Here is a 19871-nt window from a genome sequence, read left to right on the forward strand (position 1 = left end):
AACTCATTCTACAGCACTTTTCCTGCCAGGGAGTGAGATTTCAGAAATCTTGGCCTCTGGTCCCAGGTCAGTTTATAAGTCCCTGTGAATGCTGTGGGGCTACAAACACTGCCTACGCCTTCCTCTAGATGTCAGTAAGTGGTGACAATTTGAATGGGGTCGATTGCGCAATCTGGGACTTTATAAAAGACCAAAATGCGGAAGTACCTTTCTTTTCTGCCCTGCGCTTGACGCACGATGGACGTCGGACTGGCCTCCTTCCAAGCTTTGGTTTAGCCAGTAATATATCTCCGGTCATGTTTTTACTCGTTATAGGTGTTAAAGACATCATAAGGTAGTTAATTTAAACCGACTTATAGCAGTTTATTGCGATTTTCTGGCATTTCTATGTGACGCACTTTCAAGAGTTGGGCACTTTTCCGGTACATGCCGAACGTTAGTGGCCATTTCGACAGGACAAGAGGACATCTTTCGACCAAAAGACGATTAGACCGGAGAGAGGATACATTGCCCAAGATTCTGATGGAAGCTCAGCTCATAGTAAGAACTATTTATGATGATAAATCGTTGTTCTGTTGAAAAATGTTAAACGCATATGTCGCCATTTTTTTTTGGGTAGCTTCGCTTTGGCGCACCCTGTATTGCACAGTAAGGATAATTTTAAAAATGTAATTCAGCGATTGCATTAAGAACTAATTTGTCTTTCAATTGCTGTCCAACTTGTATTTTTTTAGTCAAGTTTATGAATAGTTTTCGATAAAAATAGGTGTCTTTCCAAGATGGCGCCGGGCAGATTGCTTGAGTAGTTGGACAGTATTTCCATTGTGTAAGCACGATTTGTGCCGCTAAATATGCACATTTTCGATCAAACTCTATATGGATTGTGTAATATGATGTTACAGGAGTGTCATCGGAAGAATTCTGAGAAGGTTAGTGAAAAAATTAATATATTTTGGTGATGATAACGCTATCGCTCTTTTTGCCTTGAATCAATGCTGGGGTAATGTTTGCACATGTGGTATGCTAATATAACGATTTATTGTGTTTTCGCTGTAAAACACTTAGAAAATCTGAAATATTGTCTGGATTCACAGGATCTGTGTCTTTCAATTACTGTACGCTGTGTATTTTTAAGAAATGTTTTATGATTAGTAATTAGGTAATACACGTTGCTCTCTGTATTTATTCTAGTCGAGTTGTGATGGTGGGTGCAATTGTAAACTATGATTTATACCTGAAATATGCACATTTTTCTAACAAAACCTATGCTATACAATAAATATGTTATCAGACTGTCATCTGATGAGGTTTTTTCTTGGTTAGTGGCTATCAATATCTTTATTTGGTCGAATTGGTGATAGCTACTGGTGGAGAGAAAAAATGGTGGACTAAGAAAAATGGTGTCTTTTGCTAACGTGGTTAGCTAATAGATTTACATATTGTGTCTTCCCTGTAAAACATTTTAAAAATCAGAAATGATTGCTGGATTCACAAGAAGTGTATCTTTCATCTTGGACTTGTGATTTAATGATATTTAGATGCTAGTATTTACTTGTGACGCTATGCTAGGCTATGCTAGTCAGCTTTTTTACTGGTGGGGGGTGCTCCCGGATCCGGGTTTGGGAGGAACTAGAAGTTAATTTGGGAATTTTATTTTTTGTACTTTTTCTCCCCAATTGGTAGTTACAATCTTGTCCCATCACTGCAACTCCCCTACGTCACAAGCAGGAGCTACTATTCTGAAACCAATTGAATCACTCTACAAACAAACACTTAAGAGTTTTGATAACAAACCAAACATTTGTCACCATTGTCATATAATCTACAAATATAATTTATTTAGTCAGGATAGTTTAAGCATTATGTAGATGCAAGCCTTGTCTTTAACATCTTGCATGGTCTTGCCCCTCCCTCCACCCCTATACCGGCATATCATGCTCAAGGAAAGCACCTCCAGGATAACAAGGGCAGTAACTAGAGGGGGTTGCGTTGTCCCTTTTCAAAACAGTAAAATTGGTAAATCGGCCTTCTCCGTTAGAGCTACAATATACTGGAATGCAATGTCCATGGACTTGAGAAGCTGCACTGATTGTTGCTCAACTCTATCCAAAGCTGTACACATGAGTTATCTGTGGTTCCTCATGTAAGATGACAGTTGATGATAGTGTTGTTGTTGTTAGAATTATATATTATTGAATGTAATGTATTTGCATGTTGTATTGTTTTAGTGAGTATCTGCCCAGGGACGAAAGGTGCAAATGAGCTTTTGGCTAACCCCAGTACATTTACATGGATGTGCATTATTGTAATATTGATGTTGATTAATGTGCATTGTCCCTTATAAACAAATAAATAGAATACATTTCGTAACAGGATATACCAACAGACATGCTGTGTCTTCAGCTGGACTCGCCTGGACTTTGCAATGTTTAGTATGCTGGATCTGGTAGAGTACGAGGGGAAGATTTTAGTGGTAAAACTTCTCTATCTACCTTGTCCATCCTCAGCCTGTGGACCACTGCTTCCTGGTCCTTTAGAATCCTGTTCTGCTCACACAGACGACCCAGAAGTTTCTAGAGCGAGAGAGCGAGAGCGAGAGAGAGAGAGAGAGAGAGAGAGAGAGAGAGAGAGACAGTTCATTAAAATGTCAGAGAGCAAATTAAGACATTGGAGGGAGGGTGTTTGCAGGAGCGAGTAAGGTGGCTGAAAGTTGATGGTTTAGGGTAGGAGGAGTGAGGCTGTTATGGGACGGTTTGATGGAGGGACAGGGCCTTACGCTGGTCTCAATCTCGTTGAGATTCAGTGTAGGGTGCAGCTCCCTGTAGGGGTCATCGAATGGAGGCACCTGGGAAAACAGAGACAGGATTCTTAATACTTACATTCTATCAACCAGACCCTATTCAAACTAATCATTCATAGACCATTGGTTTGTAAAACAACCCACACATCATTTTACAGAAGGCTTCAGTGAGCCATACAGTAGGAATGGCCCAGACCCACCCAGTTGTAAACAACACTTTATCAATGGCGTAGCACAGAATAGAACTAGTGTAACAACATGATACCATACCATGTGCATAGTACATGCATAGTATATCACTACTTCAGAGTACTGTACATATCACATCGGTATTAATACTGAACAAATAAGATAATGACAAAAAAAGAACAAACAAAAAAAACATATATAAATCGGTGTTTACAGTATGGAGCAGAGAGCGCCAATAGGGCAGGGTTCCCCAACTGACGGTCCGCGGGCCGAATTTAGCCTGCGGGTGATTTTATTTGCCCCCCCCCCAAAGTTTTCTGCGTATTTTATTTGGCCCCCCAATTATTTTTTATCTTTTTTATTGTTGGACATAAAAGACTAAAAACACCAGCAAATCAGCTCCAACTGATTTTAATTTTGGAATTTTATTTTTTTACTTTTTCTCCCCAATTGGTAGTTACAATCTTGTCCCATCACTGCAACTCCCCTACGGACTCGGGAGAGACGAAGGTCATACATCCTCCTAAACACAACCCTGTCAATCCGCACTGCTTCTTGACACACTGCTCACTTAACCCAGCCACGCCAATGTGTTGGAGGAAACACAGTCCAGCTGGCGACAGAAGTCAGTTTGCCAGCACCCTCGACACGCCACAAGAGCGCAATGGGACAAGGAAATCCCAGCAGGCTGAACCCTCCCCTATCCCGGACAACACTGGTCCAGTTGTGCACCGCCTCATGGGTCTCCCGGTCACAGCTGGCTGTGACACAGCCTGGGATCAAACCCAGGTCTGTAGTGACACCTCAAGCACTGCGATGCAGTGACTTAGACCGCTGTGCCACTCGGGAGGCCCTGGAAATCTGATCTAAAGTATTCCTACACATTTGCGATTCTTGCGGTCAATTTGCATTCTACTAATTATTTGTAATTATGTTCCGGCCCCCTAACAATCCGCTCAAGAAATAATCGGCCCGCAGTTGAATCCAGTTCATGATTCCTGCAGTAGGGTGAGCTGGAATGATTACCCCCTCTGTCAAAATGTCAAAGGTCATATCCAGGTCATCTATTTCAGTTTTTCCCAACCCTGGTCCTCAAGTACACACAACAGTAGACATTTTATTGTATCCCTGGACAAGCACACCTGATTCAACTTGTCAACTAATCATCAAGCCCTCAATGAGTTGAATGAGGTGTGTATGTCAAGGGCTACAACAAAACAGTGTACTCGAGGACCAAGGTCGGGAAACACTGATCTATGTCCTTATGGGGGACTGTGATTGGATGGTATATGAAGGAGAATATGACATCACCCTACCCCGGCCAAACCCTCCCCTACCCCGGCCAAACCCTCCCCTACCCCGGCCAAACCCTCCCCTACCCCGGCCAAAACCTCCCCTACCCCGGCCAAACCCTCCCCTACCCCGGCCAAAACCCTCCCCTACCCCGGCCAAACCCTCCCCTACCCCGGCCAAACCCTCCCCTACCCCGGCCAAAACCTCCCCTACCCCGGCCAAACCCTCCCCTACCCCGGCCAAAACCTCCCCTACCCCAGCCAAACCCTCCCCTACCCCGGCCAAAACCTCCCCTACCCCAGACAACTGTGCACCGCTCTATGGGACTCCCGTTCACGGCTGGTTGTGACACAGCCTGGGATCGAACCCAGGTCTGTAATGACGCCTCTAGCACTGCGTTGCAGTGCCTTAGATCGCAGCGCCACTCAGGTTAAGGGCATGTAAGTAAGCATTTAACGGTAAGAGACCAGAGACTGGTCACCTGTTGTATTCGGCGCATGTGACAAATAAAGTTTTATTTAATTTGATTTGATTCTGTCTAGACTACACCTGAGCCCCATGCCCTAAATCACTAGTGACTAGAAAAGCCCTGAAGAGGGCAGTAGTGGACCTTTGTGGAAAGAGAGAGCCTGCACAAGGAGTTACACTCTAATACCAGAAACCATGTGGCTACAAGGCAAACAATCTGTGCTACAATGATCCAGACATCTTGGAAAGGCATATTAGGGAAAGGGGAATATTGTGAGGGAATAGGGGTCTTTGAGTGGTAATGTTTCCTTCCTTTGGGTTATGGCATGACTGGGTCATGGTTAGAAACATTATTTGTATTCCCATGATGACTCATGCGAAAAGTTGAAAGGCTTTAGGTGGGTCCCAGTGGAAATAAAATCATTTGGGGACCACTGTGGGGCCTGTGGGTCATGCTGAAACCTGCCTCTCTGGGACACTCTCTCCTCTCTTACTTGTGAGAAGAGATTTGCTCTAGAGGAGGATCGCTCCACCATTCTGGTTACCATGCCGATAAGGTGATCTCCACCGGTCACCTGGGGCGAAACACACTGTCCATCATTCTCCTGGTTGTCACAGTAAAGACAGGAGCTTGGCCGCAGTAACAGTCCCTGACTAGTGCGGTTCTATTCTAATTTGAATTTGAGAATCAAATTGGTTAAATCGAAGAGACAACTTTCTGTTTGTGTTTAATGTTGAGCAAAGAGTTCAGGTAATTGTAGATCTGATGGGGTGTGTATACTGCATTACCAGAGACTGGTCATTACCATAAGGTGTAAGCAGTCAGTGACAGTGAGACAGGGGAGAGAGGGTAATAGTGGGAGTGAATCTGGAATGTGGTTGTGAGAAACAACAGGTTTTTAGCAGGTAGCAGTGTGGACAACATGGACAATACATCTTCCACACGACAATACATCTGAATGCTGTGGCAAACATCACACAAATGCTGTCAACCACACTTTGTGAGGGGTTTAGTGTAACCAACAGTTTATGGGTGATCCAAATGTCATTCTTCTCATCTTCTCAAGACTTCTAGACTCTTCCTTCCCCACCCTTCTCTGTCCTCAGTAGCTACAGTGCCTTCGGAAAGTATTCAGACCACTTGACATTACCACATTTTGTTATGTTACAGCCTTATTCTAAAATGGATCAAATAAACAAAAATCCTCTGAAATCTACACACAAAACCCCATGATGAAAAAGCAAAAACAGAAATACCTTATTTACATAAGTATTCAGAGTGTTTCCATTGATCATCCTTGAGATGTTTCTTCAACTTGATTGGAGTCCACCTGTGGTAAATTCAATTAATTGGACATGATTTGGAAAGGCACACACCTGTCTATATAAGGTCCCGTAGTTGACAGCGCATGTCAGAGCAAAAACCAAGCTATGAGATCAATGTAATTGTCCGCAGAGCTCCGAGACAGCATTGAATCGAGGAACAAATCTGGGGAAGGGTACCAAAAAATGTCTGTAGCATTGAAGGTCCCCAAGAACACAGTGGCCCTCCATCATTCTTAAATGGAAGAAGTTTGGAAGCACCAAGACTCTTACTAGAGCTGGCCGCCCGGCCAAACTGGGCAATCGAGGGAGAAGGGCCTTGGTTGGGGAGCTGACCAAAAACCCGCTGGTCACTCTGACAGAGCTCTAGAGTTCCTCTGTGAAGATGGAAGAACCTTCCAGAAGGATCAAGGACAACCATCTCTGGAATCTCTGCAGCACCACCAATCGGGCCTTTATGGTGGCCAGGCGGAAGCCACTCCTCAGTAAAAGGCACATGACAGCCCGCTTGGAGTTTGCCAAAGGTACCTAAACACTCTCAGACCATGAGAAACAAGATGCTCTGGTCTGATGAAATCAATATTGAACTCTTTGGCCTGAATGCCAAGAGTCACGTATGGAAGAAACCTGGCACCATCCGTACAGTGAAGCATGGTGGTGGCAGCATCATGCGGTGGGGATGTTTTTCAGCGGCAGGGACCTTGAGACCAGTCAGGATCCAGGCAAAGATGAACGGAGCAAAGTACAGAGATCCTTGATGAAAACCTGCTCCAAAGCGCTCAGGTCCTCAGACTGGGGCGACGGTTCACCTTCCAACAGTACAACGACCCTAAGCACACAGCCAAAACAACACAGGAGTGGCTTTGGAACAAGTCTCTGAATGTCCTTGAGTGGCCCAGCCAGAGCCCGGATTTGAACCCAATCTAACATCGCTGGAGAGACCTGAAAATAGCTGTGCAGCGACGCTCCCCATCCAACCTGACAGAGCTTGAGAGGATCTGCAGAGAAGAATCGGAGAAACTCCCAAAATACAGGTGAGCCAAGTTTGTAGCGTCATACCCAAGAAGAATCAATGCTGTAATCGCTGCCAAAGGTGCTTCAACAAAGTACTGAGTAAAGGGTCTGAATACTTATGTAAATCTCACAATCCCGTTTAAAAATATATATATATATAAATTAGCTAAAATTTCTAAAAACCTGCTTTTGCTTTATCATTATGGGGTATTGTGTGTAGATTGTTGAGAAGAAAAAAAACGATTCAATCAATTTTAGAATAAGGCTGTAACGTAACAAAATGTGGAAAAAGTCAAAATCTGAATACTTTCAGAAGGCACTGTAAGTTACCAAGCTTTCCCACTTGGCACAAACTAGTTGAATCAACGTTGTTTCCAAGTCATTTGTTAGTTACCTAGCTTTTACAATGTATTGTGACATAGCACGTATGTGTAAAATACATTGGATTTTGTTTGGTGTGTTAGTGTTCATGTGCATGAGTAGAGGTAGTGGTAGAGCTGTGTTCAGAGATGCCTACGGCACATACCTGTTGATCGAGGTACTCCAGGTTTCTCTGGAGCTGCAAGTCTAAAATGTCCTCCTGATACAAGCAGCAGCAGTGACAGCAGCAATGACAAGGACGAGGACAGTGCAAGACCCAGTACCAGAGAAACCAGTGAAACCAGTAGCAACAGCATCAGTGGCACCAGCATATGTAGAGACATAAACAAAGAGTACAAGGAGAGAGAGTTGTGTATGTAGAGAAAAATAAATGTAGAGACAGAAATAAAGACACAGACAGACAGAGAAAGAGAGAGTGAAAGAGTGACAGAGACAAAACAAAAGATAGACAGAAAGAGAGAAGACAGAAAGAGAGAAGACAGAAAGAGAGGACAGACATATGAACTCACACCAGATACAGCAGTGAAGCACAGCTATAACATACCTTTAGAGACACTGCTGATCTTATTTTAAGCACAGGTAGCTGTCGAGGACAATATTCCTGCTAAGCGCGTGTAGGTGTGTGTGAGGGCTGTAGTCAAGTGTCTCACAAACTTGACATTGGACTCATTGGTCTGTGTCTCTTGATAGTGTAACGCGCTTTGGGAGGACATACCATTTTGCTGTGGAGAGAGGGGGAGGCAGGGTAGTTGTAGTGGTACATTCCTTGGCTTAGCGACCTCCTGTCTCCAGGGTAATCATACTGAAATAAGAGAAATAACCAGGATGTTCTAAGATCTCTGGGCTAGCAACACAAAGAAACATCTTCACCAATTACACATTTTTACAATCACTTTGGCACTCATTTCAGAACTTTGATGTCATTTTTCAAAACTCAAGACACAAAACTCACAACCGATGATCAAAATGCACATTTTTCAAAACTCTAACACTTTTCCAATTGCTTGGATACAATACACATAAAGCTAAGATCATTTGTTCATTGAACTAAAATCACCTGTCTATTAATTTCATTACAATGATCTAACTACCAATTGATACAACTGCTCAAAATGATAAGAAATGTTGCATTACTCTTAATGCATAGTTTTATGGAAACTGATGAACAATATTCCATGTTTAGATCATGAAAGTGTCAGGATAACAAGATCCATTGACACCAATAACCGTGGCACATTAACTAATTGTACTACATTATCTATGGAGGGTATATTTCATCATCATTCTTTATCAGACATTGTTTCTATGGTCCCATGTACCACTTTTCCAGACCATGTTTTCAGGTTTGACATTACTGTACACTCACCGGCCACTTTATTAGGTACACATATCTAGTACTGGGTAGGACCTCCTTTTGCCTCCACAACAGCCTGAATTATTCAGTGTTGTACGTTAAGAGATGCCCTTCTCCACACCACTGTTTTAAACAGCTGTTATTTGAGTATTTGTGGCCTTTCTGTTAGCTTGAATGAGTCTGGACTCTCCTCTGACCTCTCTCATTAACAAGGTGTTTTTGCCCACAGAACTGCCGCTCGCTGAATTTGTTTTGTTTATCGCACCATTCTCTGTAAACTCTAGAGACTGTAGTATGTAAAAAAAAGCAGGAGGGCAGCGGTTTCTGAGATGTGACCACCATGTGTGGCACCAACAATCATACCACGGTCAAAGTTGCTGAGATTACGCATCTTGCCCGTTCTAATGTTTGGTCGAACAATAACTTAAGCTCTCTACTCTATATACTCTATATGTTGAGTTGCAGCCAGCCACATGATTTGCTGTTTGAAGGAGCAGGCTATTTGCGTTAACAAGCAGGTGTACCTAATAAAGTGGCCGGTGAGTGTATGTATGCAGGCCCTTGTAATTGCTTTCCCAATTCTGACAACTAGTTACTGATGTTTGATTTCACATTGTGGTACGAGTATATTTTGAAATGAGTGGTATCCACCTACAACAACATAGCGATAACATGGAGCCAGCAGGTGATCCAGGTCACAATAGAGGTCAAGCAGTGGGAGGAGGAAGACGAGGAAGACGTATTGGTCAAAGGAATGGCAGGGGACAAGCACCCCTTCTGAGAGGTGGTCGTGGGCCTCGTCTGAGAGGTGTGGGGGAACGTGGTAGAGGACAAGGCCAGGGACCAAGACAGTGGCAGCAACAGCAAAGAGTGTCCAATGAAATCCGAGCAATAGTTGTAGACCATGTCGTAAATCACGGCATGACAATGTTGAGTCAGCTACAATGATTCAACCAAACCTCAGAAGATCAACTGTGGCCTCAATCATCAGAACTTTCCACAATGAGAACCGGTAAGTCTTCAGCATGCACTAAACATTTGGCTACTCTCAATTGTCAAATGACTGTATACTGCATGCCAGTGTGTACCACAGAGTAGGTGATGTGACTAAATGTGTTCTTACTGTAATTTTCCCTGCAGAATCGAGACTAGGCCAAATAGGGGACGCAGAGGCAAAATTCTGACTAACCAACAAGAGTGGGCTGTGGTCAATTTGGTTCGGGCCAGAAATTATATTCGCCTTACAGAAATTTGGCAGCACATCTTGGACAATGACGACATGTTCAATAGTGTGGAAGCCATAAGTTTGCCGACTATTGCCCGCATGCTGAAAAGGCACCAGGTGTCTCTAAAACAGCTATACCGTGTGCCTTTTGAAAGAAATGCAGACAGAGTGAAGCAACTGAGGACTGAGTATGTTCAGTTTCAAGATGCCTGTTGTGAAAAATTCCCCAAAAATTCTACATCATTGTAATCAGTAATTCTCTATCCAAAATGTATTTCTAGAGGGTGATGGAGCTGGATGCTGATGAAAACCATCACAAATTCCTCTTTTTGATGAGGCAGGCTTCAACCTGGCCAAGACAAGGAAGAATTTCATTGGCCAGAGGGCAACCAACCAAGTACCTGGACAACGTAGGGCCAACATCACCATGTGTGCGGCTATATCAGAAGATGGTGTGGTGGGACACAGACCTCGTATTGGATCATATAATGCAGCTTTCCTTGTGTAACCTTCCTTGATGAGATAAATCAGGTCTGTAGAGCTGATGTCGTGACCTATGTCATTGCTTGGGATAATGTCAGGTTCCACCATGCTCAAATGGTGCAAGCATGGTTTCAGGCCCATCCACAATTTACCACCCTGTACTTACCCCCATACTCTCCTTTCCTTAACCCGATTGGGGAATTTTTCTCCACATAAAGGTGGAAGGTATATGATAGGCGCCCTCACGAACAAGCCACCCTTCTCCAGGCCATGGATGACGCATGCAATGACATCACGGCAGACCAGTGTCAGGCCTGGATTCGCCCGAAGATTCTTCCCAAGATGTTTGGTCAATGAAAACATCCTTTGTGATGTGGATGAGAACCTGTGGCCAAATCCACAAGACAGGGTTGATGGAAATATAGAAGTACAGTAATCAATTATTTGTTTTGCTTTTTACAGTAAGCCAGGCGAGGAACACTGCAGTTGACGCTTTACTGTAGTTTTTTTCTTTTTTGTAGCTAATTATTTTTGCTTTGATTCAAAGAAACCTATGTTGTGATTTTATTGTATTTCATCAATAAATTTAAGATTTTGTTAAATGATTCCACTGTGTCTGTTGTATTCTCTCTGCTAGTCCTTTTACAGTAATGTATTTATGTGTAGTACCATAATGAAACATCACATATTTTGTACTAGAATATGTAATGATTGTACAAACAACTACACAGTGAAACTATCAATTTCTTGTGTGTTGGTGATCTAAATTAATGTTCCTATGGTATTTCATGATAAACGAGATATTTGAACCAATTATTCTGCATGTGCAAGGTTTCTTTAAAGATATGAATGCACAATGCAATGGTTTGAACATTGGACAGACTGTGCTACAAGTGATGACCGTTTTGAGTTTTGTGTCTAGAGTTTTAAAAAATGACCTCAAGGATCGGAAATGAATGCCAAAGTGATTGTAAAAAATTGTAACACATCTACCATCTGGTCTTTTTCCATAAAAATGATCGTCAGGCATAACAAACATACACTGACACAGCGCACACACACACACACCCTCTCCCCTCTCACCTTGGGTGAGCTCAGTGATCTCCTCAGTCCGTACACAGAGGGGTCAGCGTAGATCACATCCTCCTGTAGCCTGCTTGGTCCTCTGTCAAACCGGGCCGAGGGCGAGCGGATGGGCGAGGCAAAGCTATGAGGGCCGGGTGAGTAGGGACCACCCGAGGATGAGGAAGGGGACCTGGGGACGGACCTAGACCTGGGCTGAATGGAGAGACGCCTCATGGAGGTCTGGGCTGCATCCATCTGGTTGTAATAGGCAGGGCCGGGTGGGGGACCGTATGGGTCTCGAGGGGGCGAGGGTCCGTCCCGTAGTGAGCATCTCTTGTCCTCGTTGGTCCAGCGAGGGGGGCCCAGGCGGTCGTAGCCCATGGCTGACACAGAGCAGATGCTGTCGGGGCGTATGCCCAAGGGGTAGAGGGGGTACTGCTCCACATAGCCTGGACCACCCACCACGCTACCGTAGACGCTGTAGTAGTCAGCTGGAACACCCCGGTTCACTGTGTAGTAACGGGAGGTACTGGGGGAAGATAATGAGAGAGACAGAGAGATAGTTGAAGGGAGACATGTAGTTGTCGACACACAAAAACAGCTCTCTTACTCATCCTCTCTCCCATCCCCTCCTCTCTCTCCTGCTCTCTCTCTCTCTTTCTCTCTCTATCCTCTCTCTCCCATCCCTCTCTCTCGCTCCCTCTTTCTCTCTCTCACCTGTTCATGTCCTCCTGTACAGCCATGACTCTGCGCTGGTTGACCCACTGCTGTAGCTGGGTCATGGAACTCTTCCTCTGGGCCTGTCTCTCAGGGTTCGTCCGTGGCACAAAGCCCCGTCTCAGCACCACATTCTCAGGCTGCTCCCTCACCTCCCTCCCCTCTCTCATCCCTCCCTCTGGAGGTCCCTGGAGCGGCCGCCCGTTACCCTGGGGGGGTCCGTTTGGGGGACCGTAGGGGCCCCACCCATTGGGTTGGTGATGAGGATGGGGTGCACCCCCAGGTCCAGGCCCTCCTGTCCTCTCTCCCTCCATCCTCCCCTCCTGCTCTGAGTTGCTGGTGGAGGGAAGGGGCGTTTCCATGGCGCCAACCCCGTTGACCTTGTGATGGGCGGGTTTTCGTGGTCCGCGCTCTGCGTCTTGGAAGTCCGTTGTCTGGCTGTTGTCCTCGATGTGTGTGTGTGTCTGGGTGTGTGGTTCAGGTCCTTTGGTTACCAAGGTGTTACCATGGAGTTCCGCTGTGGGCGTGGTGGCCTCGGAGTTGGTGGTCCTGTGGGGAAGGGAGAGAGTTAGCGCGTGTGTGTATTATGTGTGTTTGTGTGTGTGTATTTGAACGTGTATTTGTATATTTAATATGGATCCCCAATGGTAGATGCCAAGGCAGCAGCTACTCTGGGTTCCAGCAAAAATAAAGGCAGTAATATACATTATAATATTTTTATTTTAACATGAAAATACATTTTACAACAGATTTTACAATACATTAAGTGGTTGTGTGTGTGTGCATGCTTACATGTGTATGTGCGTGCATGCTTACGTGTGTGTGTGTGTGCCTGTGTGTGCGTGCTTGCTTGTGTGTGCGTGCTTATGTGTGTGTGTGTGTGCCTGTGTGTGTGTGTGTATGTGAGTGTGTGCGTGTGTGCGTGTGTGTGTGTGTGTTTGCGTGCGTGCGTGCGTGCGCACGTGTGCGTGCTTGTGTGTGTGCGTGTGTGTGTGCGTGCTTGCGTGTGTGCATGCTTGCTTATGTGTATGTGAGTGTGTGTGCTTGCTTACATGTGTGTGTGTGTGTGTGTGTGTGTGTGTGTGTGTGTGTGTGTGTGTGTGTGTGTGTGTGTGTGTGTGTGTCTGTGTGTGTGTGTGCGTGCTTGTGTGTGTGTGTGTGCGTGCTTGTGTGTGTGCGTGTGTGCTTGCGTGTGTGTGCATGCTTGCTTATGTGTATGTGAGTGTGTGTGCTTGCTTACGTGTGTGTGTGTGTGTGTGTGTGTGTGTGTGTGTGTGTGTGTGTGTGTGTGTGTGTGTGTGTGTGTGTGTGTGTGTGTGTGTGTGTGTGTGTGTGTGTGTGTGTGTGTGTGTGTGTGTGCGTGTGTGTGTGTGTGTGTGTGTGTGTGTGTGTGTTTGAGTCCATGTGTTTGTGTGTGTGTGTGTTTTTGTGTGTGTGTGTGTGTGTGCGTGCATGCTTACGTGTGTGTGTGTGTGTGTGTGTGTGTGTGTGTGTGTGTGTGTGTGTGTGTGCATGCTTGCTTACGTTTGTGTGTGTGTGTGTGCATGTGTGTGTGTGCATGTGTGTGAGTGAGTGCGTGCTTGCTTAAATGTGTGTGTGCGTGCGTGCGTGCTTGCTTACATGTGTGTGTGCGTGCATGCTTGCTTACATGTGTGCGTGCGTGCGTGCTTGTACAGTATGTGTGCGTACCTCCATGAAGGGAGTATGTGGACTGCCTCGTTCATAGCGTCGACCCACTCCTCCTGTTCCTCAGCAGTCTCAGCGCTGAAGTAGTACGTGCGTGTTCCTGCGTGTTCAGCCTGCATACAGAACACAATGTGGCCCTTAATCTCACCTTCCTCCTCTTCCTCGTACCAAACCTGTAATAGACAGACAGAGAGGAGACACAGTGTTAGCCAGAGCCTTCCTCATATGAAACATCTTCATCATCATCACATACTGTGATGCAAAAAAACACACACAGGTCTCAAACACATGCATGTATTTTAATGTTGCATTGAATAATTGTCAATGACCAACAAACACAGCTTGACTAGTACACAGCTTGACTAATAGACAGCTTGACTAGTACACAGCTTGACTAAGACAGCTTGACTAATACACAGCTTGACTAGTACACAGCTTGACTAATACACAGCTTGACTAATAGACAGCTTGACTAATAGACAGCTTGACTAATACACAGCTTGACTAATACACAGCTTGACTAATAGACAGCTTGACTAATACACATCATGACTAGTACACATCTTGACTAATACACATCATGACTAGTACACAGCTTGACTAATAGACAGCTTGACTAATAGACAGCTTGACTAGTACACAGCTTGACTAATAGACAGCTTGACTAATAGACAGCTTGACTAATAGACATCTTTACTAATAGACAGCTTGACTAATACACATCATGACTAGTACACAGCTTGACTAGTACACAGCTTGACTAATACACAGCTTTACTAATACACAGCTTGGCTAGTATAGTGAAGTAACTAGTATAGTGAAGTATAGATGAAATAGCTGTATTTACATTGCTAATATCAGCAAATACTGCACAAAACGTTTCATTGACTGATGTATTGGTGAATAGTCACAACATTCAAACCACAGTCAGTTTAGATTACTCAGAAAACAGCCTAGGTTAGTTGTGAGTACCCAGCCTTAAGATGACACTGCAGTTATCAAATACGTGATGCATTGTGGATAAATTGTGACTGACTGATCTACAAAAAATAATAAATAGTTGTTTATAATGAAAGGTGATTTGAAGCTCAGTCATTTGTGTCTTGCCTGCAATGTTGCCTGCAATGTCAAAGCCCAATAACATGTAGTATAAAAACATTGTCTGGATCCACAGACTCTTGACAGTAAAACCAACCAGGTGAATCCAGCATCTCACTCTTTAACAGTTAGTGACTAACACCATGCAGTGAGCAGAGTAAGCATGCAGTTGGGAGAAGGAGAAGAGAAGGGGTGAATAAAGGGTGAAAACTACCTACATGGAACAAGATCATCTGGGGAACTCTACACAGGCACAATGGAAGACAGCTATGCCCGGGGGTCCTCGCAGTTTGGGGAGCGAGGAAGGAGAGGAGAAATTGGTGAGGGTTATGGTGGGCAAGGGGTAAGGGTAAAGGTCCTAGAGAGAAAGGTAAGGGTAAGGATCATATTCTAGACAGAGGTAAGGGTAAGGATCATATCATAGACAGAGGTAAGGGTAAGGATCATATCATAGACAGAGGTAAGGGTAAGGATCATATCATAGACAGAGGTAAGGGTAAGGATCATATCATAGACAGAGGTAAGGGTAAGGATCATATCATAGACAGAGGTAAGGGTAATGATCATATCATAGACAGAGGTAAGGGTAAGGATCATATTCTAGACAGAGGTAAGGGTAAGGATCATATTCTAGACAGAGGTAAGGGTAAAGATCATATTCTAGACAGAGGTAAGGGTAAGGATCATATTCTAGATAGAGATAAGGGTAAGGATCATATTCTAGACAGAGGTAAGGGTAAGGATCATATCCTAGACAGAGTTAAGGGTAAGGATCATATTCTAGACAGAGGTAAGGGTAAGGATCATATCATAGACAGAGGTAAGGGTAAGGATCATATCATAGACAGAGGTAAGGGTAAGGATCATATCATAGACAGAGGTAAGGGTAAGGATCATATTCTAGACAGAGGTAAGGGTAAGGATCATATTCTAGACAGAGGTAAGGGTAAGGATCATATTCTAGACAGAGGTAAGGGTAAGGATCATATCCTAGACAGAGGTAAGGGTAAGGATCATATCCTAGACAGAGGTAAGGGTAAGGATCATATCATAGACAGAGGTAAGGGTAAGGATCATATCATAGACAGAGGTAAGGGTAAGGATCATATCATAGACAGAGGTAAGGGTAAGGATCATATCCTAGACAGAGGTAAGGGTAAGGATCATATCCTAGACAGAGGTAAGGGTAAGGATCATATCATAGACAGAGGTAAGGGTAAGGATCATATCATAGACAGAGGTAAGGGTAAGGATCATATCATAGACAGAGGTAAGGGTAAGGATCGTATTCTAGACAGAGGTAACGGTAAGGATCATATCATAGACAGAGGTAAGGGTAAGGATCATATCCTAGACAGAGGTAAGGGTAAGGATCATATCATAGACAGAGGTAAGGGTAAGGATCATATTCTAGACAGAGGTAAGGGTAAGGATCATATTCTAGATAGAGATAAGGGTAAGGATCATATTCTAGACAGAGGTAAGGGTAAGGATCATATTCTAGACAGAGGTAAGGGTAAGGATCATATCCTAGACAGAGGTAAGGGTAAGGATCATATCCTAGACAGAGGTAAGGGTAAGGATCATATCCTAGACAGAGGTAAGGGTAAGGATCATATCATAGACAGAGGTAAGGGTAAGGATCATATCATAGACAGAGGTAAGGGTAAGGATCATATCATAGACAGAGGTAAGGGTAAGGATCATATTCTAGACAGAGGTAAGGGTAAGGATCATATCCTAGACAGAGGTAAGGGTAAGGATCATATCATAGACAGATGTAAGGGTAAGGATCATATCATAGACAGAGGTAAGGGTAAGGATCATATCATAGACAGAGGTAAGGGTAATGATCATATCATAGACAGAGGTAAGGGTAAGGATCATATTCTAGACAGAGGTAAGGGTAAGGATCATATTCTAGACAGAGGTAAGGGTAAGGATCATATTCTAGACAGAGGTAAGGGTAAGGATCATATTCTAGATAGAGATAAGGGTAAGGATCATATTCTAGACAGAGGTAAGGGTAAGGATCATATCCTAGACAGAGTTAAGGGTAAGGATCATATTCTAGACAGAGGTAAGGGTAAGGATCATATCATAGACAGAGGTAAGGGTAAGGATCATATCATAGACAGAGGTAAGGGTAAGGATCATATTCTAGACAGAGGTAAGGGTAAGGATCATATTCTAGACAGAGGTAAGGGTAAGGATCATATTCTAGACAGAGGTAAGGGTAAGGATCATATCCTAGACAGAGGTAAGGGTAAGGATCATATCATAGACAGAGGTAAGGGTATGGATCATATCATAGACAGAGGTAAGGGTAAGGATCATATCATAGACAGAGGTAAGGGTAAGGATCATATTCTAGACAGAGGTAAGGGTAAGGATCATATCCTAGACAGAGGTAAGGGTAAGGATCATATCATAGACAGATGTAAGGGTAAGGATCATATCATAGACAGAGGTAAGGGTAAGGATCATATCATAGACAGAGGTAAGGGTAAGGATCGTATTCTAGACAGAGGTAACGGTAAGGATCATATCATAGACAGAGGTAAGGGTAAGGATCATATCCTAGACAGAGGTAAGGGTAAGGATCATATCATAGACAGAGGTAAGGGTAAGGATCATATCATAGACAGAGGTAAGGGTAAGGATCATATTCTAGACAGAGGTAAGGGTAAGGATCATATTCTAGATAGAGATAAGGGTAAGGATCATATTCTAGACAGAGGTAAGGGTAAGGATCATATCCTAGACAGAGGTAAGGGTAAGGATCATATCCTAGACAGAGGTAAGGGTAAGGATCATATCATAGACAGAGGTACGGGTAAGGATCATATCATAGACAGAGGTAAGGGTAAGGATCACATCATAGACAGAGGTAAGGGTAAGGATCATATTCTAGACAGAGGTAAGGGTAAGGATCATATTCTAGACAGAGGTAAGGGTAAGGATCATATTCTAGACAGAGGTAAGGGTAAGGATCATATCCTAGACAGAGGTAAGGGTGAGGATCATATCCTAGACAGAGGTAAGGGTAAGGATCATATCCTAGACAGAGATAAGGGTAAGGATCATATCATATACAGAAGTAAGGGTAAGGATCCTATCCTAGGCAAAGGTAAGGGTAAGGATCATATCATATACAGAGGTAAGGGTAAGGATCATAACCTAGACATAAGTAAGGGTAAGGATCCTATCCTAGACATAGGTAAGGGTAAGGATCATATCATAGACAGAGGTAAGGATCATATCATGGACAGATGTAAGGGTAAGAATCATATCATAGACAGAGGTAAGTGTAATGATCCTATCCTAGACAGAGGTAAGGGTAAGGATCCTATCCTAGGCAAAGGTAAGGGTAAGGATCATATCATAGACAGAGGTAACGGTAAGGATCATATTCTCGACAGAGGTAAGGGTAAGGATCGTATCATAGACAGATGTAAGGGTAAGGATCATATCCTAGACAGAGGTAAGGGTAAGGATCATATCCTAGACAGAGGTAAGGGTAAGGATCATATCCTAGACAGAGGTAAGGGTAAGGATCATATCCTAGACAGAGGTAAGGGTAAGGATCGTATCATAGACAGATGTAAGGGTAAGGATCATATCCTAGACAGAGGTAAGGGTAAGGATCGTATCATAGACAGATGTAAGGGTAAGGATCATATCCTAGACAGAGGTAAGGGTAAGGATCGTAGACAGAAGTAAGGGTAAGGATCCTATCCTAGACAGAAGTAAGGGTAAGGATCCTATCCTGGAGAGAGGTAAGGATCCTATCCTAGACAGAGGTAAGGGTGAGGTTCATATCCTAGACACAGGCTCATATTGCTGTGAAACTCAAGGATCCACAAATATCCTGCAACAACTGGTATCCTGAAAGAAAACTGGTTATTAAGGAGAAAATACATCCATTAGCTTTCCTGTCTCTTTCCTGATGTCATTGTGATTGGTAAAATAGCTCACACTTCGTTCTAATCTACACAACATCAACATGCAAAGGTAAAGTGGGTGATATTTACGGTCATTTCTTTCATCAGCCACATGAGGGCAGTAGAACCATATCAGGTTAAGAGATGCATATGGAAGTAGGACTATAATTGTAATTATTATATGTTATTATATTGTGCATTATCTTGTTACATCACAAGTCAACAGAGATAAATAAGACAACTATGATCAGTTACTGAGCTAAAAGGGCACAGGTGCGCAGAAACACACCTGATGTACCCTAAACAGGGGGCAGGTAAGTTGAGCCAGAAAATTGTTTGTTTCTATGTACCTAGTTCAAAACATGTAATTTTGTAGGCATAGTACCCATTCTGTCAGTTACATATAGACCTTGGACCTCAAACTCCTCAACCAGAAACCCCTAGGTACTTGGTATACATGTGAGGAATAGTGCCTCTGGTACTGGCTGGCCGCTGTCACAGAGAGACATAGGGAGGAACAGAGTGCCTTGTCTCGTGTAGCCATACCTCAAAATTACATTGTTCTCAGGCCTCATTTGGAGTTCTGGAGAATTTTGTATTAGCCTAAACAGCTGAAATGTTCTGCCTCCAGTGACCACATTTTTGGGGGGATGTTACATTTCAAGAACCCTCCCCCCACATGCCCGTAGAAAGGATGTTATGTTCGTCACTGTTTTCAGATCGGGTGGGACACATTTTAGAGTTTTTGGATATGCTGGTTTGTAACATTGCAGAAAATGGAAGAAAACCTGCAAGAAAAACTGAATTCTGTTTTGCCAGAACTGTGCTCTA

The 19871-nt window shown here is 43.7% G+C and overlaps 1 protein-coding gene across 1 annotated transcript in view; it reads right to left on the reverse strand.

Annotated features, from left to right (window-relative positions):
* The window catches only part of LOC120064798 (pleckstrin homology domain-containing family A member 6-like), a 167425-nt gene that overhangs the window by 39203 nt on the left and 108351 nt on the right, over nucleotides 1-19871 (reverse strand). Inside the window, exons 7-12 of the mRNA XM_039015398.1 lie at nucleotides 14002-14171; nucleotides 12313-12861; nucleotides 11614-12124; nucleotides 8184-8270; nucleotides 2777-2845; nucleotides 2493-2573 (exon numbers count right to left, since the gene is read on the reverse strand). Coding sequence (XP_038871326.1) covers nucleotides 2493-2573; nucleotides 2777-2845; nucleotides 8184-8270; nucleotides 11614-12124; nucleotides 12313-12861; nucleotides 14002-14171 — 1467 coding nt within the window. The remainder of the gene's footprint in view (nucleotides 1-2492; nucleotides 2574-2776; nucleotides 2846-8183; nucleotides 8271-11613; nucleotides 12125-12312; nucleotides 12862-14001; nucleotides 14172-19871) is intronic.

Source organism: Salvelinus namaycush, chromosome 20 (assembly GCF_016432855.1).
Source record: "Salvelinus namaycush isolate Seneca chromosome 20, SaNama_1.0, whole genome shotgun sequence".
Lineage (NCBI taxonomy): Eukaryota > Metazoa > Chordata > Actinopteri > Salmoniformes > Salmonidae > Salvelinus > Salvelinus namaycush.